This window comes from Mirounga angustirostris, unplaced genomic scaffold, assembly GCF_029215605.1.
Source record: "Mirounga angustirostris isolate CCGP_5_RB_7025 unplaced genomic scaffold, mMirAng1.0.hap1 SCAF_11, whole genome shotgun sequence".
In the NCBI taxonomy this organism is placed as follows: domain Eukaryota; kingdom Metazoa; phylum Chordata; class Mammalia; order Carnivora; family Phocidae; genus Mirounga; species Mirounga angustirostris.
Genome location: NW_026991719.1, coordinates 63,461,793 through 63,488,345, shown reverse-complemented (window position 1 = coordinate 63,488,345; position 26,553 = coordinate 63,461,793). Strand labels below are relative to the sequence as shown.

Below are 26,553 nucleotides of genomic sequence, written 5' to 3'. Positions count from 1 at the left end.
ATTTTCGGTGAATGAACAAATTCCCATGCCCTTTATTCAGTAATAGGTTTGTGGCCCTGAAATTTATGCACACATTACTTCAATCGTCACTCCCCCTTGCCTGTGCATTTATCTCTTAGAAAGACTGAAGAATTTTATTCTCATTCACAAGTAAAAGTCTTCATATAAAAGAGATTTGCATTTAAAGTTTGGAAAAAGATTCATGTATTTATTGTATCATATTAACAATATATTTTCTAAAGAAATTTTTAAGATAAAATAATCCAATTTTCATTTGCTTGAAAACATCTGTCAAAACTTGAGCTAAGTTTCTTAAGAAAGTATCTTGAATTTCAAAGAGGAAACAGGCAAATTCTATCTTCCCTACCTCTCCCACATTTCTTATACACTGTCACCCCCATTACATCCCTGTGACCACAACTATCACACAAGATTTCCATTGTTCCAAAACTTCCATTAAACCAATTGTCTGGCTGGTCATTCTGGTCTTTGGGAAAAGCTAGGAAACATAGTTAAAGTCATAATTGAAGAGTTATTTTATTTTTAGCTAATCATTGATGAACCACTCTCCCTGCTCATAAGGCGGGAACGGGTCACAGAGCTTCCATGACGAGATAGTTGGTCACGAAACTCTGAGGCCATGAAATAATAGAGAATTGGATCCAAAAGACAGCAGAGACTTGCAAGGCATAGACAAAAAGGGTGGAAATACAGTGTGCTTTGGACAATGGGACAACTACTAATGATGGTTTCCTTCACCATAGTGTAAAAAATGAAGTTGATATGATAAGGAGTGAAGCAGATGAAAAAGACTGCAGCACACATAAAAACCATCCGCAGTGCTTTCTGCCGCTCACTGATTCCTTGGAAAGCCATTGGTGGCTGTCTCAAGGATATAGTAGTTTTCCAAGTACACCATGCGATGATTACTACTGGGACCACAAATCCTGCCAGCTCAGCAACTGTAATCATTCCAACCAAAGCCACTGCATTCATTTTCTTATAACCAAGATCAGCAAAACAGGACTCAGTGTTGTTGGCTAAGTAGGTGCTTCTCAGAAAGGGAAATGGCAAGCAGGCAGTTCCCACGATGATCCAGATGGCAGCACTGATGCCCACATCATACCTACGCTTCCAGTTTCTGGCCCTAAAGGGCTTGAGGAGAAAGAAACATCTCTGAAGGCTGATGCACGTCAGGAAATAAATGCTGGCATACATGTTGAGATACTTCAGGTAGAAGCACAGCAGGCAAAGGGCCTTCTGGAAAGGCCAGTGGTGGCTGATGTAATAGTAAATCCGGAGGGGTAATGACAGCACGTGAGCAAGGTCAGCCACAGAGAGGTTGATCATGAAAATGATGGCTTTATTTTTCTTGCTGATAAAGCGGCACAGAACCCACAAGGCTGCACTGTTGGCCAGAAGACCAGGGATGAATATGAGGATGTAGGTGGCTGCATAGAGGGAGTTCTGAAATGTCACATCAGTAGCATTGCAGTCAGTCTCAGCATTGCTGGTACCGTTGCTAACCATCTTGAATATTTCAGTATACTCATCAAGGTAAGCCGTGGAGTTATAATCCCTGCTTAATCAAAGAAAAAGAGTATAATGACTAACCAGTTCTATAGCCAACACACAGATTCCTTTTTATACTTAAAGAAATAGAGTATTAGAATTAGAAAAGACCTGTTTTCAGATGAAGAAGCAGATGCTCAAGGAATATATACTACTGATCCAAGGTCACCTAATGAATCAGGAAACCATGGAATTGTCTCCAAACTGCCCTCCCAAATTGTCTAAGTTGTATCTTGTAAGCAAGGATGTCCTGAAATATTTAGTTTATTGTTCTTACCACAACAAAAAGGGTATGGCATTTCAGTCTGTTCTTTTTGCATCCAAATTTTTCTTGCCCCAAGCCCTGCTCATTTACAATTGCAATGATAGAAATCCAGCCTTACCTTTTACATCCCCTTTCTTCTCCTTTGGGTTCTGACTTCCTACCTTCCTTCCTACAGCACTTGAAAAATGGTCTTGCATCTTTAGCCCACATTGCCAGTATACTGGCTGAGTTTCAGGACTTGGGAGCACTAACTTCTTATCATTCTATCACAATAGCATAAGTGGTTCTCATACACATTGTCTCTTTCTCTCTCTCTGGCTTAGGTCTTATTCCAATTTACATGAAAAACATCATTAATACATGAAATCAGAATCTGAACTAGGAATTCCCCTTCATGATCTGAAAGGGAAGAGACTAATTTTCTCCCTAAGAATTCTGTACTGGTGTGACATCATGGACATGGCAGATGATCCAACGGTCACAGTAAACATTGATTAGGGAACCAGTAAAATAGGCCAAAAAATCATTTTTTGGAAACAATTTAAAGCTTAATGCTTTTTTCATTAAAATAGTCATCATCATAAGAAAAAATATGAATGTCCTTAATTTTATTTTATGCTTTAGTGTGGTTTTTATTATGTAATATATATAGAACATGGGTAAAATAAAGTAATCTTTAGGGTTTCTCAAAGTCTGGTCATGGATTTACACAGGCTGCCTGCAAATAATAAGAGAGCAATGACTTCATTATTTTAGTTTAAAACTCTTGTAGAATTTTAGACTGAAAAATACCTTTAAGAAATCATTTAAGTCAACCTTCACATAATACATGTAGAAGTAAGACCAGAAGAGGTTTATTAAGGCCAAAAAGATACTAAACAGAAGATCTGGGACTTCAAATGGGATTATAAAGTGCCTAATCCTTATAAACACCCTTCTCTTCATTTGTTTTCCTCCCCCAAACAAATTTTACAAACATAGCTTCTGTTCATATTGCAAGAATGTTTACTGCATTTAGGGCTAGAAGTGGAATACAGTAGTGAGGTTGCTTCTTAGGTGAAATAACATTTTTGTTGTTTTAATTGTTTCTGTTTTGTTTTAAGTATGTTTACAAAACAAAGAAGTGGTTGCTTTTAGATTCTCCTCCTAAGTAGCAGAATGACTTCTTATAGCATTTTAAGTCCTATTCCAGGGAATAGAAATGTGAATTAAAAACAGAACCCCAAATGATTAAATCACATACAAAAAAGTCAACATTCTGAGCTACCATTATTCTAAAGAGTACTTTCACTTTCCCTCCCCTATTTCATCCTTGCTACTTGGCTTGTGACATGTTCTAAAAAGTCATGCAGTCATCTTGCTTATGTATGTATGACTTTGAACAGAAGGTGGAGTGTTGTTCACAGGTGGAAAGAGAAAATAATTATCATGGTGTGACTATCAAGAATGCACCCCAGAATCTGCAATGAAATTTTTCACATGCATTATCCAATTTCATTCTCATAGCTATCATCAGAGGTAGGTACTATTATTACTCTTGTAGTGCAGATAAAGTAACTGAGGTTCAGAGAGATACAGTAAATTTTCTGGGGTAACAAACCTAGAAAATAGTAAAAATGGGATATACTATTATGGCTTCTTTTCTCCAAAGCCTATGCAATTTCCACTACACCACTTTCTTCTCTCTGCTTAGGAGGGGCTACTTAATAGAATGGGGCTTACGACATCTGGAGGGCACATTATAGAAGAACCTTTCTAATCCCGTAGTGGGATCTTATAATCTTATAACACTAGGATTACTCTAGTTAGGCTATTATAATATAACTAAACACCTGTCCCCACACATGACACCCATCCTTCCTCAACACCCACTTTGAGTTCATTATTGGCAATGTTTCTACTATTATCTATTATCCATGCAAAAACTGTGAGAAACCAAGGGAAGATTCATCAAGTGCACTACAGTTCCAAGAACTGAGAACATCTCACACCCACCCAAATCACACTCCTACTTTTGTACTTTATAGACATGGGTATTTGTTCCTGCTTCACTGGTGTAGAAAGTTTCACTTACTAAAGGGGGATGTTCCATTCACAGCTCTGTGTTAAATAACAGAAACTTATTAAGCCAGAACAGCCAGCTAGAGATCAAGTTCACACCTTCTGTGTGTGTGTGTGTGTGTGTGTGTGTGGCGGGGGGGCGGGGGTTATGCCTCTGCAATTCACAGTTTATTGTGAGCTTAGAGATTTGCATGCTCTGCTTTCCAAAATCTCTTTTCCAGACTGAAGGGAAGATAGGAGGATTTTGCCCCAAATCTGGTGACAATTAAATGTAAAATTCCCATGGTAGGGTGAAGCTGGGGGAATTTGGTTTGGGTAGCACAGAAATATAAGCTCTCTCAGGAAATATTTAGCTTACTGTGGACAATCTGTGACATTTCTGAAATTTAATAAAAGAGAACAACCTAAGAAGCCACTAATAGAAAAATGCTGAATGGAAGGGCTAAGGTTGAAGTACATTCCTTCTGTCTCTGCTTCTGCCACTGTCTCTGTTTCTCTCTGCCTCTAGTTCTGTTGTTGACTATTTCTAGTTGGCTTGTGCTACCTATGTTGCCAATTTTTCTCCCCTTAAATCTAGATATATCTTTGGTTCCTGTCTCAGAAAAATGTGTAAGATTGGTGATTCATTCCTGAATCTGAGCCTCCCTTCTCAATAAGTATCATGACTTTCCTCCGACACTCAAGCTGGAAAGTAAGAATTTTGCTAACCGTTATCACTACATTTCCCCCATATCCAATCAGAAACCAGGTGATTCTCCCTCCTGAATATCTCTCCAATCCATCTATATTTCCACTGTTGCCATCCTAATCTAGGCCACTGTCACCTTTCCTCTTGACTATTGAAAGAGATTGATTTACCATACTCCCTGCACTCCAGTCTTAACCCCTGCAATCCATTCCTCATACTGTATCTAACACTAACATTAATTTTCACTACCATTTATTGAGGGCTACCATTTATTTACAGGCAAAGCACTCTTCATATATTATCTCATTAATCCTCATAGCAGCCCTATGATTATTTCCATATCACTGATGAGGAAACTGAGACCAAAAGAGGTTAAATAAGTTGCAACAGTCACAAAACTTGCTTTGTGTAGAGATAGTATATTAGAATTGGAAACTACCCTTGTTTCCATACTCCCTTACCTTTGCTGTGGCACTTATTAACCCCTTCTAACACTTTCTATACTGTGGCCCAAATAATCTTTCTTTGAAATATGTCATTCTCTTCCCTAAAATCCTTTGCTGGCTTTCTATTGTATGAAGGCCAAACTTTTCACCATAGCTTAAAGGCTGTAGCTAATATGTCTCCTGTGCCCTTCAACATCACTTCATTCCATTCTCTTCCTCATTCTCTATGTTTCAACTACACTGAGATGTTTTCAGTTTCTAGAACAAGCCAAGTTTTTTCCTGATGAAGGCCTCTGCACATTTATTCTCTGTCTGGAATTACCTCCCTCCAGGGCTTCACATGTCTGGTTCCTTTTAATCTCAGTTTGCAGATCAGAGAGACCTTCACTGCCAATACTATGTAGGTAAACATGCACATCATTATATACTCTCAAACTTTCAGTTCCTTCCTTCATAGCATCAACATTTGTAATTTAAATGTTTACTTGTCTGTTGTCTTTTTCACCCATTGTGCCATTAGCTTCATTAGTACCATAACAAGATCTGTTATGTTAATCACCATATAGCCAGGACAGCCAGCTACTTAGGAAGCACTCACAGAAAAGTCGCATAATTGGATTGGACTGTAGACGGTAGTTTAAAGTCCCTGTTTGGAAGCATTAAGCAAAAATGCAAACTTGGATATGTTAACTAATACATTTCTGCTGCTTGCTATTTCCCTATGATGTTGTCTTCTGATTTGGGTTATTATCATCAGTGTTCCTTGCACCTACCCTTTTAACTCAGAAAATTCATACCTGTAGAAACTTGAGAGAAATGCAAAATAATTTAGAAAGCCCAAGTGGTCAGACATATTCTATGGGTAGAAACCAGCACCACCCAAGGTCTCAGAGTATCATTAAGACTATTATCTGGAACTCAGAAAGAAGCTAGTCCTTGTGGTCTACTTCTAAAAGTATCTCAATCTTTTATTTTTCTTGGCTGCCATTCTGCAAAGGGCAAAACTGTCTTATCTCATCAGCAAATAGCTTCTTACCCGCCTATGAATAGGAACTGAAAGGAGAGTGAGAAGGCTTCATCTGTAGTCACTAAAGCTCTCCAAACATTAAAAGTAAGCATAAAGGAAAAATAACTCTATTTAGTTTTGTTTTGTTTTGTTTTGTTTTGTTTTTTTTGCCATGGCTTTTTGAGGACTCTGGCTGCCTTAATCAGCATATATTTAATACACATAATCTTATAAACTCTGTGGTAGGTCCTGTGGAAAATACAGAACTATCTGCCATAATCTCTGTCCCTGAGAAGCTTCTGGTCTGGTGGGAGAAATATTTTTAAAATCTCCAACATCATAAACAGTGCATGACAAGAACTGTAGTAAGTGGTATAAGTGATAAGAAATCCTCATATTATCATAGCATCATCCCTGTAAGATAAGTGAGACAATACCAGTAATACCCCTACCATAGTGTTTAACTGACAAAGAGATTTATTCATGAACAATTAAATACCTTGTTCAAGGTCACCTAGTAAGAACATGATGGAACTGAGACCAGAAGTCAGACTTGTAGACCTCTTAATGCTCTTTTTACAATGTCAGGCAGCTTTTATTGAATTCTGAGAGACAGAGCATCTCAAGCCAGAAGAGATAGTACTTGTCCCAAGCCATCTGAATTTTCTTATTGGTCCCTGTAGGGACAGGGTTGGAAAGAAAAACAGAGATGGTGACTGAGGAAGAGATAAAATTAACTTACTTTTCCTGAAGTATACACTATTTAATTTAAATCCTAATAGCTCTCTAAAGTTTTGGTCAAGTTTCATCTATTCAAGAAAGCCTGCACTGAGTATTACCAATGCTATTCATCTGGGATTCAGTGGATTAGGATTTCATACAGCAAATTAAAATTCTGCTATGGGTGTATCCAGTATGTTGACTGCTAAGAATAGTAGAGCAAGGTGGGAAATTTCAGAGGAGAATAATGCATGACTGTTGTCCTCAAAATGTTTATAGTCATTTAAGAGAGATAGACATAAGAATAACTAACCATAATAGATTTTTGAAACTTGCCATGAAGAGATAATAGAGAAGTTTTTATGGGAGTAGAAATGAATCCTGCACAGAAGAGGAGGATTGGAAGTTCAACTTAAAGGTAAATCCATTTTCAACAAGCAGTTTGGGTGGGCAGGGTACTGGAGAAGAAAGGGTGGGAGAAGAATGACAGCAATGAATAGATAGCATTCAAACATCCTGAAGTTAATAAAGGACCTATAGATAGCAATAATAGGTGTTCTAGTCTAGCTGGAAAACAGAGTGAGATGGTGGGAAAGGTAGAATGAGAAGTAAGAATGGGAGAAGGTAGTAAAAGGAAAAATAAACTAAAAAGGTAGATGCAACCCAGTCATGGAAGGTTTTAGGAGGAGTCATAGAAGGATTCTGGGAGGATATGTCATATTACCATACTGATGGTTTAAAACAATCACTCTGGCAGAAGTGTAGAAGATGGATTGGAAAGATGGGACATGAAAGACAGGAAGTCCATATCAGCTGGGAGTTTGCAGAGTGACCATCAGTTTTGTTTGCTTAAGACTGAGGGTTTCCTGAAACAGGATTTTCAGGGCTAAAACTATGAAAGTCCAAGGGAAACTACAGTTGGTTACCCTACTGGTGCAACAGTTGAGGTAAAAACAACAACAGCAATGAATTTGGCATGGCAGGAATAATAACATTACAAGAAAAATCATGTATGGAATTAGCCAGTTTGAGATACCATTTGACTGAGGAGTCAAAGATACATTCAGTTATAAAATGTGTGAAAATTTATAAAAAGATATCACAGTTTTGCACTTTTCCAAAGCACTTTCGGATTATCCTTATTACAGGACTTTTGAAGTTTGTACTCTCTGCCAAGCATCATCAATTCTTGACTCTCTAACATTATATTTACTAAGTTTCACCATACTAGCCTGCATCATACATTCCCAGAGACTTCAAATATTTAAATCCCTCCAATTCTGATGGTCCAACCCAGCACCCACCCTTATCCTACTTCCTCCCTTATTCAGCCTACATTAAATGGTCAAACCAACTACTCTCACACAAGAAATCTCAACTTCCTTGTTCACCATTCTTCTGCTGTACCAGACTGGCAACGCCTTAATCCCAGATCAAGTCCACAATCCATTTTCTTTTTTACTATTCAAACTGCTGAATGATCCTATTAAGAATACTAGGGTTTATTTGGAATGCCAAAACTAGAAATTTATGATCTCCAGCCTAAGATTTTTTTGCTCCAGACTCTCCTTGCACATCCTTGATTAGTATGTTTTTCCATTTCCATGGTGGCCATTCAGCACCTTTACAACTTGACTAAAGCTTCTTTTCTCCTATTCTCCCATCCCTCACCTTTCTCAACAAAGAGTGTTTTTTAGGGGTTTTATTTAAATTCTAGTTAGTTAACATAAAATATAATATTAATTTCAGGTGTACAATATAGTGACTTAACACTTCCATACAACACCCAGTGCTCATCACACGAAGTGCACTCTTTAATCCCCATCATCTACTTTACCCATCTCCCCACCTACCTCCATTCTAGTAACCATCAGTTTGTTCTCTATAGTTAAGAGTCTGTTTCTTGATTTGTCTCTCTCTTGTTCCATTTGTTTTCTTTCTTAAATTCTACATATGAGTGAAATCATATTGTATTTGTCTTTATATGACTAACTTATTTTGCTTAGCATTATACTCTCTAGTTCCATCTACGTCATTGCAAATGGCAAGATTTCATTCTTTTTTATGGCTAAGTAATATTCCATTGTATATATACCTATATCACATCTTCTTTATCCATTCATGAGTCAATGGATGTTTGTGCTGTTTCCATAATTTGGCTATGACAGATAATGCTGCTATAAACATCTGGGTGCATGTATCACTTTGAATTGGTATTTTTGTATTCTTTGGGCAAATACATAGTAGTGCAATTGCTGGGTCATAGGGTAGTTCTATTTATAACTTTTTGAGAAACCTCCGCACTATTTTCCAGAGTGGCTGCCCCAATTTGCATTCCCACCAACTATTCAGCAGAAAGTCTTAACTTCTCAAATCACAGAGAAAATTGAGGTTATTGGGTGAGAAGTAACTCAATTTCATCTACTGTCTCCCCCCAACTCATATAATCTTAAGTACAACTACATCTTTCTTTCTTTCCAACACAGCTGCCTTTCCTGTTGCTCAAGATGAATTCCCATGCTCTCAATTTACTTTATCTCTCTCAGGATCTTCTTTCATTAATTGTTCCCTTTTACTCTAGATCATCATGCTCTCCTCCATTCTCAGTTGGATCTTTTTCATCAAGTCTCACCAACCTCCAAAATAATTCTTTTGTGTATTCATCCTACTCTATCTCTTTGTTACTTTTTTCTCTTCTTAAATAAACTTCTCAAAATAATTGTTTACACTGATTGTTTCCTTTTCTTCACTCTCTTCTTTATGCACTTCAAGGTGGTGTATATACCCTCACAACCTCACTGAGACTGCTTAGCGAAGTGACAAGTGACCTTCATGTTGCTAAATCATGCAGGGCTTCTTTGTTGCCCCAGACACAATCTGCCCACTTCCATCTTTTTGCAAAGTTCTCTTCCTTTGGCTTTCAAACAAGAATTTCTTAATTCTCCTCTTAACTATTTGTCCATTTATACTGAGTTTCTCTCATGGTTTCTTTTATTTTTTCACATCCATTAAATGTTTGTTTTCCCTAGTTCTGCATCTTCTTATTCATCATCTTCATGCTGAGTAACACCACCTACATTAATGGCTTCAGTTACCACCCATATCCTGATGACTTTCATTTCTCTATGTCCAGGCCTGGTCTCTCCTAAGATATTAAACCTATTTGTCCAGCATCCAGCTGAAATTTCACATATTAATATGTCTAGGCATCTCAAAATGAATATGTCTGATACAAAAGTCATCATATTCCCTGACCTTTTACTTACCCACCACTATCTATCAGACTTCTTAGAATAATCCTAGACTCCTTCTCTCTCAATCATGTTTTCTCTCCCTCCATCACTGTCACACTCTCTCTTCCCTTTCTGAATTATTGAAACACTCACTAACTGATCCATTTCCTTTGAGGATTGCCCTGTTAAAATCTATTAACTACTCTGCTATCAAAATGATGTATTAAAAATGCAAGCTGGGGCTACCATGTCACCATAGGAATTGCTTTAACAATACACTCACTGCATTATATCAAATGTTTCCATTTATGTCCATATTTCTAACTAAACTATGAGCACTTTGAAGGCAAAAACCACATCTCACTCTTTAAATCTCTAGAATCTAGCAGAATGACTGGCACATAGTCATTCAGTAGATATCTTTAACTGAAAAAAAAATACTCTGCTTTGTGACTCATAAACTCATATTGTTTAACTATTTATGGATCTTTCTACATTGGGTTGTGAAATCAGAGGTCATACTCTAAATTTCATTATCTATTTTTCTCTAACTCTAGAACAAAGCTAACCATACAGCACTATTAAAACAATTTTAATTGGCTCATGGAAAGATTAATTCCAAGGACCTAATCTCATTGTTGTTGTATAATCAACTCAGCTAACCAAAACCATACTGACAAAGTCCAGGCAAAATTATAACCTGTGAAAATGCCACATTCTCAGCATATACTTCAGCCCTTAGCTCTGTAGATGTGAACCACCTAGATAAAGATAAGAGCAGAATTTCCAGTGCCTCCAATATCACCCTTATCAAAATAAATGCCTCTTGGTCACTCCAGTGTGCAGTGCTCTGACCAGAATACATGCTTCTTACACCAAAGGCCAGGACCATGATGGGAGATGCCTCTTCTCTTCAAAGAGGGATCTGATGACAGGAGCCAATCCCTAAAGGGAAGTTTCTTCCTGGATCCTATCTCAGAGGCCAATATTTTACTTTTTCTCAGGGTTCTCTCTCAACTCTCATCTTTTCCTTGCACTGGAAAACTCTGTTATGACTGTCTCCTTCTTTGTACACATATGGTACTTTTATATGGACTTATAGCCTACACCATAACAATGTAGTCTCTCTGACAGAGGACTCTGTATCTTAGACTTTTATATTCTTCACTTTACTTAGCAGAGGGTTAGGCATGCCCTAAGTGCTCAGTTCATATACATTCATTTGCAAAGACAAGAATATATAGAATAAGCACATATAGGTAGAGCCTTAGCTTTACTTCTAATATCTATCTCATGAGCAACTCTCACCATCAATGGTCACAGTCTCCTCTGCTACTGAATATATGGTCAAAGCAAGGATAATAAGGTTGGAGTCTAATAAATCTGGACACCTAAGAATTCCAAAGCATGCCACCCCAGATTTTTATTTACAATCCAACAGGAACCCCAAAAGCTTAAGTAGGAATATGGTCATTAAACATTAACTTCACAGAAATAACTAAATTTTGTCTCAGAACATAAAGGTATGTCAGGTCTTTAAATATAACTCAGTGGAGCTGAGTCCAAAAACTTAGGAGGTACCAGTAAGATCTAACTGAAGGTAGTTTTGCTTCCCAACCAACTACCTAAATGCTAGATTTCACAAATGTGAAATTACATATGTCATCAGAATTTGTACCAGATTTCTAAGTTTCAGTGAAATGCTAAGTCCAAGAAGTTTCCACATGCATCCTGTCAGTCACTGTCCAAGTGTTATTCATATATTACGTTTAATCCTTGTAAGAGCTCTGAAGAAATTATTATTATACTCCTTTTACAGATCAGAAAATGGAGGCTCAGCAGGATTAACTTTCTCAAAGTCAGCTATTATGATTTCCATTGTAATTAAGCTGTTTATGAGCAGAGAAAGCTAAAACTTTTCTTACACAAACAATGTTTTCCACAAACAAAAATTTATTTTAAAGTGGCATTTCTAGGGATAAGACTGTTCATCAAAGATGAAGCTATTATTCTCCGTTCTAGTTCTAGCACTTTTATATCTATGCATATATGGCAAATGATTGCCTACCAGGTGTCCGGGTAAGATTGCATCAAAACCAAGGATCTTTAGGAAGTTTTGCAAGTGGCACAGTGAGGAGAGTGAAACCTAGGCTTCTGGTATCAAGGTGACTGCTCTTTTCCTATACAACTCTACAAATCTTCACTTTCTCAGTCCTTCCCCTCTTTTCACCCCTCATCATTAAGTCATTAATAACACTAAGTGAACATGTTTATCAAATTTGTGTCTCTTATTTTCTTTGATAATAGGGCCAGTATGTGGGGTTGTCATCTTTGAAGGGGAAGGGAAAATCAAATAGAGACAGGTTTCTGAGGGGGGCCCTCCCATTCCCTAAGGGACAACCTTTACAAGTCATTTGGGAACCTAACTTGATTTGCCTTACTTGACCTTTTTCTTCTTTAAACCATGAAAGTCTCACATGTATTACCTAAGCCAGTCTGACCAAGACCATAGTGCTCTTCATTCAATCACAATCACAGCCAAAAAAGAACAGCTGGAATTTGGAACTCTGTTATTTGCTGAATTGATTAGAATCAACTCTAAATCACTTGATATAAGAAACACTAAGATTTGGATATATTCTGTAAGTCTAGACAAGACATTTTTTCTATAAATTAGAGGAAGTAAAAATTTTTTCCTGAAAAATGAATTAAAGCAATTAGACTATTCATAAACAAAATCTTAAATGTTTGAATTTAACTTCCATGCATGCATCTTTATTAGATTTTTAATCATTTAGGAACGAGGCCTAATTAGATATCATTTTTGCAGTGGGGGAAGTATTTTGGAGGTGGAAAGAATCAGCTTCTTTGGGCAGAACTGGGGTTATATCTTAAGTTATCAGCTGACTAGCCTGAAGCAACTTCTTCATATCTTTGGGCTTCAGTTTCCTCATTTATAAAAGTAAGATCATAGTCCTTGCAACATAGATTGCTGTAAAGATTAAATGGAAAATGTACAAGAAATGACCTATTTTCATGTCTGGTACACAGTGACATTAAATAAATGTTAGTTCATTTCCCCTTTACTTGTACAGAAAGTAATCTCCACGGATTTTTTATTGGATCCTGTACTTTTCTGGGTTTAGAAAATCCCCAAAAATGTATGGTTATGGCTAACAGAACTAAAATAATAATTCTTAAAGTGGAAGGCTTGGAAGCGTGAGTCATCTGAAAAAAAGAATATTCCTTATTATAGTAAACATATTTGGGAATCAAAATCATTGTTCCTATAATACAAACTGTTGAAAGTACAGGTCTATAAAATCTTTGTAGCTGTTGAACACATAGTACTCAGAAAATGTCAATGTAATGGGTAGGTTTTTCTAGGAGTCTGGGGTCTGGTTCCTAGGGAAGCAAGTCCACGATAACCTTGTAGTGACATTTTTAGGTTTCTCAAAGGGAACTTTGGTTTTGAAAGATTGAGAAATAGTGATTAAGTGACAATGTCATTGTGGAAATCAGATTTCAGAGCTATTTCCCTTGTTTGTTGTTTGTATTTTTCATTAAAAAAAGGAAATTGCTTACAAAAAAAACTTGCCTGTGGTTTAAAAGTTGAATTCTCATGACAATATTATTCTGTAAGAAATATAATGGCCCTTGACAAAGTTTACTGGGTTCCATTTATGATCTAGGTTATATTTCCAGAAAGTCTTCTCTAGTTAGATTTTCATGCTATGGCCTTATTATTTACCACTTAATGATATACAACTCTTCTCAGGTACCTAGGAGCCTAGAGTCAAGTCATTGCGTTGTTACAAAGGAAAGTAAAGACCATCAATTCTAAGCTCTCCCACCTAATTACAGGTGAGAATATTGAGACCTACCAAAATAAAACTTGCCAAAGGCTACACAGTGAATCATTAGCAAAACTTGAACTAGGACCAAAACTTTTTGATTCTGTGTTTATTGATCCATCTACTTCATTACTCTGTCTGTGATACATGGAAACCAATACTAGATAAAAATTTCCTTGCAAAATATTCTGGCCTGGATGTAAGTAGACTTCTTGACCAAAAGTTTTACAATAAAGCACAGACTACCTACCGGTCATTGTCCTGACTATTGGAACTCTTAGAGTGGTTTCACAACAGACAGCTCTGTCCTCTTTGCTCAAGCTGTGGCTGAAGTGTAGAGACTGCCCTGCCTATTAAGATATCAGTTGACCTACCTCAAACACAACTGGCCATGAAAAGCCACCCCAAATCACCCAGAAGTATGCTCACTCATTTTTTAGTCTTATGCTCTACCACTGCCAGGGTTTGAACAATCTATACAAAATGAACTCAATGACTTTCCCAGTTAAGTAAGCTTCATTAGGAACTGCTTTTAACAAAAAAGGACCTGTGTTCAACCTTTGTGTGCAAAGACAATTACCCTGAATGCATTACCTGATTCTTGTACAGTTCAGGCCATTTCCCACCTCAGTATACCAGCATACCACCTATTTTAGCAGTGAATAATTTTACTGTGTCACAATTACTAAGTGATAAACTCCTCAATTAATACAAATGACAGTGACATCCTGCATCCATTTAAGCAATCAAAATAAAAATTTCCCCACTGGCAGGATCTTTGGGACTGTGACTACTCTCCACCAAAATTACAACAAAGCTTATTATTTCACTAAGAATCATCTTGGTACCAAGAAGCATAGCACAGTCCACCTTTAAGGACTCCCCAACAGAAGTTTCCTTTTGACTCAGTCATCTTGGCTCAGAACCAGAGAGGTTGCTAGCACTCAGAGTAATAAGAACAAAAATCACTTGAAAGATACGTGCCTCTTAAGTGCTCTGCTATCCAGTAGGGCTAAACTTGGGTCAACAAAGCAACTTATAAAAGATCAAGAAACACCTCTGAAAACACTCTTAAATCATTTGTCTTTACTTTTACATTTGTCTGAAATCAAGTGTCTTTGCTTCACTGGCTCTCAGTTTCCCCATCTGTATTGTGGTGGATTTGAATCTCTAAGAGCTCTTTCAACTCCAAAATCTATGATCTGATTCCTTCTATCCTCAAAGAACTTACTGTCTCTGTATATGTGGAAACTAAACTTACCAAAGCAAGAAGCTTATACACAAACTTTTCCTTCATTATGAAACTAGATAAATTATAGAGAGCAAAAATTCAAATACTCTTTTTCTGGCTGTATATGCCAACTTGTCCCAATGAGTCTCACAAACACAGTTTTCTTAACATTTTGTGCTCTCTTCCCTGGTGATGGAGAAACAAAGAGCCCTCATAAAAGAGTGAGCTGCGTCACATACTCCATGCATCTTGAGTAATGATGGGGACTGATGGCATTAACTGACTTTGTTGTACTCTAGTTAGACTCAAGGGCAATCACCATTGATCCCGCTGTAAGAAGTCTGAAATGAGAAACCAGGGACCATTTTCAATTTGAACAATGGTCCCACATCTTCCTCTATCCTGGATCTCCATGCCCCCACCAATCTTCCCACATGGAACCACCAATTCCCAGATACTAGGCTGTAACTTACCCTGGAGCTTTGTCAGGATTAGCACTCTTGTTTCTTTGCAGGGAGCTGAGGGTGAAAAAGCCTAACTCTGGGTGGCACAGATCCTGCTGATAACTGAAAAATATGTTGTTGAAAGAGGAAGTTGAGTTCATTTGGTGTCTCACCACAGAAACCTTATTTGCACAAACCAAAGGTAAGTCCCTTGAGCAGATGACGGTACTCAAGTTTTATTTCATTTTTATTTCATTTGTACAGAGAAATTTGGACTTTGGAGACAAAGTCTGTGCAAAATCAAATGATAACTGCATACTAGCTTTCCTTTCTGTTCTTCACCCTATCTCCTTCCACCAAAACTCACATGTCTATCTGTCTCACTAGAATCTCCATGGCAAGATAGGATTTTGAGGCAAAATATGAAGAGAGTTTACTTTAGAACAAGAAAGTTGCAACTCCTTCAAGCCTGAGGTCATAGGGTGAAGAAACCTCAAAAATATGTCAGAACTAAGAGCAGTAGAACCATTTTTGCTACACTCTTCTTTCCATATGGCATGCTCTTCCCTCAACCTCTCATCCCAAAGCTCATAATTTAATGTGTAGTTTAGTTATCTTTGTTGACAGTTTATCCTCTGTGTATACTGCAAACTGACTGAGGGCAAAAATCATGTTTGATTCATCTCTGTATTCCCAGTTAGTCTAGCACAAAGACTTTTTGTGTTTGTTAAATGAATAAGTGAGCTAATGAATGATAAAACTAAATGTTGAAATAATGCATGAATAAATAATTAAATAGTGTTGATTACAGAGTCTCTCTCCAGTGTACTAAGATTTTGATCTTCACGTATAATGTTTATGGGACCTTAAAGTGTGCAAATAAAGGAAAAAAAATATACACCTGGGGATTATAGTGTTGGCCAAGTCTGAAAATAGTTATGAAACAAACAAAGCTTGCAAAGCATACAAACCTCTGTGGGCATGTAAGGGAACCACATTCAGAACCCAGGGCCAAGAGCTGCAAAGAGCCTTCCTGGTAATAACCATAGCAAAGGGAAAGCAAGAAAGTACAATGGGTTAGGTTGAACAGTAGCATTTTAATTTGTGGATTAAACTAATTAAAAAAGAAAGTGGATGACAACATTTTTGTAGGAGGGCAACCTAAATCTGCAACAAGCTCTCCTTATAAAACCAGAACCATTCAAAAACTATATGAAGCCATGCCTAACACTCAGAGATTTCTAATACAAATTTCAAGGTTACCAAGAGTTGGAAAAGACAAACTTTCAGCACTAGAAACTAAGAATTTGAACTGCTTTATGAAAAGACCATGACTTGTGAGGATTGGCAAAGGGAAAGGATACTCATCCTGGCTGAGGTATATCAAATGAAATACACTTGACCTTGCAATTCTCTTCTTAATTCTGACTTCATATATTTATCCAGCTTGAATCTGTTGTCAATTTAGTTTTCTGACTTGACCCCTTCCTAAAAGGAGAATACGCTGACAGTCCAACACACATTTCAGTCCACTTGGCAGTTCTGTTCCTTACTCTAAGTTATTAAATTCTCATAAAAATACATCCTTTGTGAGTTTGGGCCCACTGTGAGCCAGTTTTCTTAGGGTATGATTATTTTCTGGACAAAGAAATTTCCAGACTTGTTGAGCTTTAAAGCCAAACCCTGAGACAGAAGGAGAAAAAGATCCCTTTCCTGATAATTAGCTATTGTCACTACCTCCCACCTTCATTTCACAGAAAAACAAAACAAAAAAACCTTAACATTACTAAGAAAACCTGCCAGCTTACCTCATTTCTCTTTTGCATGCAAGTATCCTCTCTTTTCATTGGTCCTAAAAAGGGAAGTAAAAGTTGCTCAGAAGTCAGTGACCCAGTTTAGACAAAGACAATTTCAACTCAGATAAAGTTTTGAGTATTAATTAAAAGGAGTAAATCTGTGGACAAACCAAAAAAGCTGATAACTGAATTATCTCCAGTTAACATTTTGAAGAGAGTTTTTGGTTATTGAATATGACTGACAGTGTAGGAATCAATATCAATTCAAAGTAATAAATATTCAGTCATAAGAGTCTAAAAAATAGTATATGTTTCCTATTTTGCCCATAGTTCTGAGCTCCTCTCTTCTCTGTATATATCCTCTCAATGTTTATTTTTAACTGATACATCATATCTTCCCTAGGCTGGGGTAAATTTATGAGTTGCTTTAAGTCTTTTGGGTATTCTTTAATAGTATGAGTAGATTAGGAGGGATAGCTATCGTTAAGGACATTATTCATTACAATATACTGTGTTTTTTTAGGAGGACACAAGACTACTACCTGATTTTAGTATTATGAATAACTAAATATTTCTTAAGTAATTGGTTTGATTTGATTTGATTCTTATAGATACTAATAATTGGGTCACATATGTCTTTTTTATATAGTCTGCTGAAAAACCTAGAAATAATTTACAGTCTACTGGTAGCAAGTTTGGAGATCTTTTTATGGTAATTTTTATTATCATCTTTCATGGATCTATTTTTATGTCCTTGCTCATTTCTCTTTATTATTTTACACATAACATTTATTTATATTATGTTGCTATAGTATGCAGCATTTTAAATGATTTTCAATCCTTCCTGGAAAAATAGTGGAACAAATAATTTTTTAAGAAGAATGAACTGTGATTTCAACTCCTTTTGTGTTACAACTAGTGAATATTAATTGCTTTAGATAAGTTTCCAATATCTGGAGAGGAAATAATGGGGAAGATAGCAGAGTAGGTCATAAACTCACCTCATCCCATGGATATAACTAGATAACACTCGCATAAGTGTATATAACCCAGAAAATGATGCAAAGATTGGCAGAAAAAACTCCACAAAAAGTAGAGAAGAGGCTACCTCAAACAGGTAGGAAGGGTGAAGATGTGGTTTGGGAGTGAAATCAACCATGGCAGTCCATGCTCAGGAGAAAGCTGGTGGCACAGAGAAGGGTGAGAAACACACAATCACACTGGGGAGTGTGCATGAGGAAGACAAATCCACAAAATATTTAGCCTTGAAAACAAGAGGGTGAGAGGGGCCAAATTTCATGAATACAGAAGCAGGACTTAAAGCCTAGAACTTTAAAAGTCATCAGGGTTAGCTCTGGATGAGCCTGAAGGGCATCAGGAAGCTGAGTCCCAACTCTTAAAGAGAGAGCACAACAAACAGCCAGGGGGACTAGAGCCTGGAAAGAGAGTTTGAAAAATGTCAGAGGCAGACAGGAAGGATAGTTATTTACTCATCTAAGTGTGGTCCAAAAAGGCAGGGATCATGGGGACACCCTTCCAGGAACAAAGTAGCTGGAAAATGACATTTACATTCTCTGCACTTCAGCATAAACCCACAGACACCTGAGAGAACAAGCTCAATGCCAACAATCTCTACCTAATTTGCTTACAGCAGGCTCCATGTCCACATGTTTCAGCAGATCTGTCCTTCCCAGTCACTCTTGCCTCAGTCCCAGTGCTGCAGGTTCCTTTCCCCAGAAGACCTGTGTAAACCCCATCAACAACTTGTCTCCCAACCCATGAGCTTTGTGAAAACTCAGTCCTGGTGACAGTGGCAGCAGCAGGTCTCATTTTGCAAACAGACTGGTGCAAACCTTCTTAAAACGTGCTCCACCCGGATGGGGACAAAACACTGCCCACAACAGGCAAAGAAAGGCTCTGCAGACAACTGAACTGAAGGAAAAAGTGACCAGGATTTAACAGGAGGGCATATGCAACATACATAGACGATACTCCCTGAAGCACCACATCCTGGGGAACAGGGGATACTGCACTGCAGGGAACTACAGGACCCCTTCTTCACAGAGCCATTATCTTCAAGAACAGATTTAGTTGACTTTCTTAACACACAGAAACAGACACAGAGGTTTAGACAAAATGAGGACAGAGGAATATCTCCCAAATGAAACAACAGGACAAAACCACAGCAAGAGACCTAAGTGAAACAGATATAAGTAATAAGTGTGATAGAAAATTTGAAGTAATGATCATAAACATACTTATTGGACTTGAGAAGAGTGGAGGACATCAGTGAGACCCTTAATAAAGAGATAAAGTGAATCAATCACAGATAAAGAACACAATAAATGAAATTAAAAATACACTTGATGGAATAAATAGCAGGCAAGATGAAGCAAAGGAATGAATTAATGACCTGGAAGACAAAGTAATGGAAAATAATCAAGCTGAAAAAAATGAGAGCAAAAAATTATGCAAAATGAAAGTAAGGGAACTCAATGACTCCAACAAGCATAATAACATTCACATTATAGGCATACCAGAAGAAGAGTAGGAAGAGGGGGCAGAATATTAATTTGAAGAAATAATAGCTAAAGACTTCCCTAATCTGGGATATCCAGTAGGCATAGAGAGTTCCCCCAAAAAATCAAACAAAGGAGGCCCACACCAAGAGACATAGCAAAGAAAAAAATTAAAAGCAAGAGAGAAGAAGACAGTTACATATGTGGGGAACCTCATAAGGCTATGAACAGATTTTTCAGCAGAAACTTTGCAGCCCAGAAGAGAGTGGCATGATATATTCAAAGTGCTGAAAGGGAAAAATCTGCAGGCAAGAATATTCTATCCAACAAGGCAATAATTTAGAATAGAAGGGATAAAGAGTTTCTCAAACAAAGAAACTAAAGGAGTTCATGACCACTAAACCAACCCTACAAGAAAAAATAAAGGGGAGTGCCTGGGTGGCTCAGTCGGTTGAGCATCTGACTCTTGATCTCAGCTCAGGTCTTGATCTCACATTGTGAGTTCAACCTCCAGATTGGGCCTCATGTTGGGCATGGAGCCTACTTAAAAAAAGAAATAATAAAAGAAACTCTTTGAGTGGAAAGGAAAGAAAATAAGTGAAACCATGTAAAAAATGTAAAAAAAAAAAAACACAAAAACAGTAAAAATAAATATTTCTGTAAAAATCAAGGTAAGAATAAAATAAAATTATATAAAATGTGACACCATATACCTAAAACATGGAGGAGAGTAGAGGAGTAAAGAATGGCTTCAAACTTAAGTGGCCATCAACTTCATATAGATTGCTATATGCAGAAAATGTTATCTACAAACCTAATGGTAACCATAAGTAAAAAACCAGTACTAGATATGCAAAGAATAAAGAGAAAGGAATCCAAGTATACCACTAAAGAAAGCCAAAAAAATGAAAGACCCAAGAGAAGAAAGGATCAGAGAAAAACTACAAAAACAACCACAAAACAAGTAACAAAATGGCAATAAATATGTATCCATCAATACTTATTTTGAATGTGGAGTAGGAGGATGGTGGTGGAATAGGAGGACCCTAGACTCACCTCATCTGACAAATACAACTATATAACTATCAAATCATCCTAAATACTCCAGAAATTGTTCTGAAGACTGGCAGAACAAACACCACAACTGAAGGTAGAGAATAAGCCACATCAAAGAAGGTAGGAACTATGGAGACACAGTTTCAGAGAGAAATAAATCCTGCAGGTCAGAGGGAGCACAGTCATGAAAAGGGGGGAGAGACAAACTAGCACACAGGGGACCACATGGGACAATCCCCACAGAAACTGGTTTGGATAGTGGGGGGGGGGGGTGAATTTCATGAATTCTGGCAACTAGCAGGGCTTTGACCCTGGATGTTTAAAGGTCAGCAGGCTTGACTGGGATAGAGCCCAGAGGGCACTGTGCTGATCTTGGTGAGAAGGCAGGCCAACAACCTGGGGACATACAGCATGGAATAAGGAATCTGAAGAGCACCTGGTGCACATGGTGGGGAAGTTATTTGTTCATGTTGGAGCACATCCCAGAGAAAGCATTCATGGACACACCCCTCTGGGAACAAAGGAACTGGCTGGTGCCATTTCCCTCCTCCTATCATTTAACATAAACATGGGGCAACCTGCAAGAACCACCACAGTGCCAGCACTTGCCACTAACTTGCTTACACCAAGGCTCCCCCCACTCCAGCAGAACCGTCATTCCCAGTCACACTTGCCTCAGTCCCAGTACAGTGGGTCACTCCCCAAGAAGACCAACTCAAACCCCTGCAAACATTGTGTCTTCTGATGTAGATTTGTGGAGTCTTAGTTCTAGTGGCAGTGGGGACAGGTCTCATTTCACAGAGAAGAGCACACTTACTTAAAACATACCATATTCAGTCCATGGACAAAACACTGGCCAAAATAGGCAAAGATAGTCTCTACAGATGACTGGCATGAAAGATAAAGCAGCCAGGACAAAACAGCAGAGCACAAGCTGCACATATTGGAGACACTCCCAGAAATGCTAGGCCCTAGGGAACAGTAAACATTACATATCAGGGAACTACAGGACCTCTTCTTCATAAGACGATAACCCTCAAGAACAGAAAATGTAGCTGACTTTCCTAATACACAGAAACAGGCACAGAGACTTAAAGAAAATGAGAGTACAGAGAAATTTATCCCAAATGATGAACAGGACAAGTCAGAGATCTAAGTGAAACAGATATAAGTAACATGCCCAAAAGAGAATTTAAAGTAATGATCACAAGGATATTCACTGGACTTGAGAAAAGAGTGGAAGATATCAGTGAGACACTTAACACAGAGATAATGAATAACATAGCCGAGATAAAAGCCTTAACAAACAAAATGAGAAATACACTTGATGGAATGAATAACAGTCTGGAAGAAGCAGAGGAATTAATTAATGACCTAGAAGACAGTGTAATGGAAAGTAATCAAGCTGAACAAAAGAGAGAAAGAAGAATTATGCAACACAATAGACAGGGAACTCAGTGACTCCACTTATGTAATAACAATGTATTAAAGGGATCCCAGAAGGAGAGAAAAGGGGGTAGAAAATACATTTGAAGAAATAATAGCTGAAAACTTCCCTAATCTGGGGAAGGACACAAATATCCAGATCCAGGAGGCAGAGACTACCCCCATCAAAATCAACAAAACCACATAAATACCAAAACATATTGTACTTAAATTGGCAAAATACAGTGATAAAGAAAAAAAATTAAAAGCCACAAGACAAAAGACAGAACTCAGAAGGGAAAACACAAAAGACTTACAGGGGATTTTACAGAAGACATTTTCCAAGCCGGAAGAAAGTGGCATGATATATTCAAAGAGTTGAATGGGAAAAATCTGCAGGCAAACATACTCTATCCAGAAAGGCTATCACTCAGAACAGAAGGAAAGATAAAGAGTTTCCCAGATAAACAAAAACTAAAGGAGTTTGTGACCCCAAACAAGCCCTGCAAGAAATATTAAGGGGGATTCTTTCAATGGAAAGACCAAAAGTAGTAATACAAAGGAAAGAAACATAGAAGGAGTAAAGAAGACTTTTCTGTAAAAAATCAGTCAAGAAACCCACAAAATAAAAGGATGTAAAATATGACAATATTTACCTAAAACGTGGGAAGGAGAGTAGTAAAGAATATGTTCAAACTTAAGTGACCATCAACTTCATATTGACTGATATATGCAGCTAATGTTTTCTATAAAGCTAGTGGCAAACCATATATGGAAAACCACTAATAAATATGCAAAGAATAAAGGCAAAGAAATCCAAATATATCACTAAAGAAAATCAGCAAAGCATGAAAGAGAAAGACAAAAAAGGATTAGAGAAAATCATCAAAAACAACCACAAAACAAATAATAAAATGACAATATATACATATCTATCAATAGTTACCTTGAATGCAAATGGACTAAATGCTCCAATGAAAAGACATAGGATGTCAGAATAGATTAAAAAAAATAAGACCCATTTGTATGCTGCCTATAAGAGGCATATTTTAGACCTAAAGACACCCGCAAATTGAATGTGAGGGAATAAAGATTCATCTATCATGCAAATCATTGCCAAAAGAAAGTCAGGGTAGAATTACCTACACAGAAAAAAATAGATGTTAAAAATAAAACAACAACTATAACAGGAGACAAAGAAGGACTCTATATAATAATAAAGGGGACAATCAAAAAAAAAAGATACAGAATTGTAAATATTTATGGAACCAACATAGGAACACCCAAATACATAAAACAGTTAATAAGAAACATAAAGGAACTAGTCAGTATTAATATAATAATAGTAGAGACTTGAATATCCCACTTACATTAATGGACATATCATCTAAACAGAAAATAAACAAGGAAACAATGGTTTTGAAAGACATTTTGGACCAGGTAGATTTAACATATATATTTAGAACATTCTATCTTAAAACAGCAGAATACACACTCTTTTCAAGAGCACATGGAACATTCTCCAGAATATATTACATTTAGCCCACAAAACAAGCCTCAACAAATTCAGAAAGATTGAAATCATACCATGCAACTTTACTGAAAACAACACTATGAAACTAGAAGTCAACCAAAAGAAAAAAATCTGAAAAGACCACAAATATTTGAAGGTTAAATAACATGCTACTAAACAATAAATGGGTCAACAAGGAAATAAAAGGAAAAATAAAAAAGTATATTGAAGCAAATGAAAATAAAAATACAATGGTCCAAAACTTCTAGGATGCAGTAAAAGTGGTTCTTTTTTTTTTTTAAGATTTTATTTATTTGAGAGAGAGAGTGAGAGAGAGCATGAGAGGAGAGAGAGTCAAAGGAGAAGCAGACTCTACGCTGAGCAGGGAGCCCAATGTGGGACTTGATCCTGGGACTCCGGGATCATGACCTGAGCCGAAGGCAGTCGCTTAACCAACTGAGCCACCCAGGCACCCAGTAAAAGTGGTTCTAAGAGGGAAGTTTATACCAATACAGGCCTACCTCCAAAAGAAAACAAATCGTAAATAAACAACCTAACCTTATACCTAAAGGAGCTAGAAAAAGAACAAACAAAACCGAAAACCAGCAGAAGAAAAGAAATAATAAAGGTTAAAGCAGAAATAAATGATAAAGAAACTAAAAAAAAAAAAAAAATTGGATCAATGAAACCAGGAGCTGGTACTTTGAAAAACTAAATAAAATTTATAAAACTCTAGCCAGACTTATCAAGAAAAAAAGAGAAAAGACTAATAAATAAAATCACAAATAAGAGAAGTGAAATAGCAACTAACAGCACAGAAATACAAATATAAGACAAATATAAGACCATATTATGAAAAATTATATGCCAACAAATTGGACAATCCAGAATAAATGGATAAATTTCTAGAAACATATAGACTATCAAAACTGAAACAGGAAGGGGATGCCTGGGGGGCTCACTCAGTTAAGCATCTGCCTTTGGCTCAGGTCATGAACCCAGGATCCTGGGATCAAGTCCTGCATCAGGGTCCTTGATCAGTAGGGAGCATTCTTCTCCCTCTGCCTGCTGCTCCCCTTGCTTGTGCTCTCTCTCTCTCTCTCTCTCTGACAGGTGAATAAATATATATTTTTTAATTTTAAAAAGTAGGTTTGGAAGGAACTTACTTCAACATATTAAAGCCCATCTATGAAGAAAACACAGATAACATCATCCTTAATGGGAAAAATTGAGAGATGTCCATGCTTATCACTTCTGTTCAACATAGTAGAGGACAGCCTAGCCACACCAATCAGACAACAAAAAGAAATGAAAATCAAGTCAATAAGAAAGAGGCAAAACTTTCACTCTTTGCACATGACATGATACTATATACAGAAAACCCAAAATACTGCTAGAACTGATAAACAAATTCAGTAAAGTTTCAGGATACAAAATTAATTCACAGAACTTAGTTGCATTTCTATACACCAATAATGAAGCAGCAGAAAGAGAAATTAAGAAAATAATCCCATTTACAATTGTAGCAAAGTAATAAAACAACTAGGAATAAACCTAACCAAAGAGGTGAAAGACCTATATTCTGGAAAATATAAAACACTGATGAAAGAAATTGAAGATGACACAATAAATGGAAAGATATTCTATTGTCATGGATTGGAAGAACAAATACTGTTAAAATGTCTTTACTACCCACGAACCATGAGAGACAATGGACTCTGAAAAACAAACTGAGGGTTCTAGAGGGGAGGGGGGTGGGAGGATGGGTTAGCCTGGTGATGGGTATTGAGGAGGGCACGTTCTGCATGGAGCACTGGGTGTTATACACAAACAATGAATCATGGAACACTACATCTAAAACTAATGATGTAATGTATGGGGGTTAACATAACAATAAAAAATTTTAAAAAAAATAAAAAAGAAATGTCTTTACTACCCAAAGCAAACTATATATTTAAAGGAATCCTTATCAAAATACCAACAGCAGTTTTCATAGAATTAGAACAAACACTTCTAAAATTAGTACTGAACCACAAAAGACCCAGAATAGCCAGAGAAATCTTGAAGAAGAAGAAAAAAAAGCAATGCTGGAGGAATCACAATTCTGGACTTCAAGTTACATTACAAAGCTGTAGTAGTCAAAATAGTTTGATGCTGGCATAGAAATAGACACATAGATAAATAGAACAGAACAGAGAATCAAGAACTAAACCCAAAATTGTATGGTCAATTAATCTTCCAAAAGGAGGAATCTTCCAAAATGGGAAAAAGCCAGTCTCTTCAAAAAATTGTGTTGGGGAAAGTGGACAGCAACAAGCAAAAGAGTGAAGTGGGCCAATTTCCTACACTGTATACAAAAATAAATTCAAATGGAGAGACCTAAATGTGAGGTGGGAATCCATCAAAATTCTAGAGGAGAATCAGGCAGCAACCTCTTCAACTTTGGCCACAGCAACTCTTGCTAGACATGTCTTCAAAGACAAGGGAAACAAAAGCAAAATTGAACTATTGGGACTTCATCAAGATAAAAAGCTTTTGTACAGCAAACAAAATAGTCAACAAAACTAAAAGGCAACCTATGGAATGGGAGAAGATATTTGCAAATGACATACCAGATAAAGGGCTAGTATCCAAGATCTACAAAGGACTTATCAAACTCAACACCCAAAAAACAATCCAGTCAAGAAATGGACAGAAGACATGAACAGACATTTCTCCCAAGACA

At 37.1% G+C, this 26,553-nt stretch overlaps 1 protein-coding gene across 1 annotated transcript; it reads right to left on the bottom strand.

Annotated features, from left to right (window-relative positions):
- Positions 1-209: 209 nt before the first annotated feature.
- LOC123859504 (putative P2Y purinoceptor 10) lies at positions 210-15,696 on the bottom strand. The gene is made up of 2 exons (XM_045897482.3): positions 15,550-15,696; positions 210-1,579 (listed from the first exon to the last, which is right to left on the bottom strand). The coding sequence occupies exons 1-2, from the start codon at positions 15,678-15,680 to the stop codon at positions 544-546; spliced, it is 1,167 nt and encodes a 388-aa protein (XP_045753438.1). The 5' UTR covers positions 15,681-15,696; the 3' UTR covers positions 210-543.
- Positions 15,697-26,553: the final 10,857 nt, after the last annotated feature.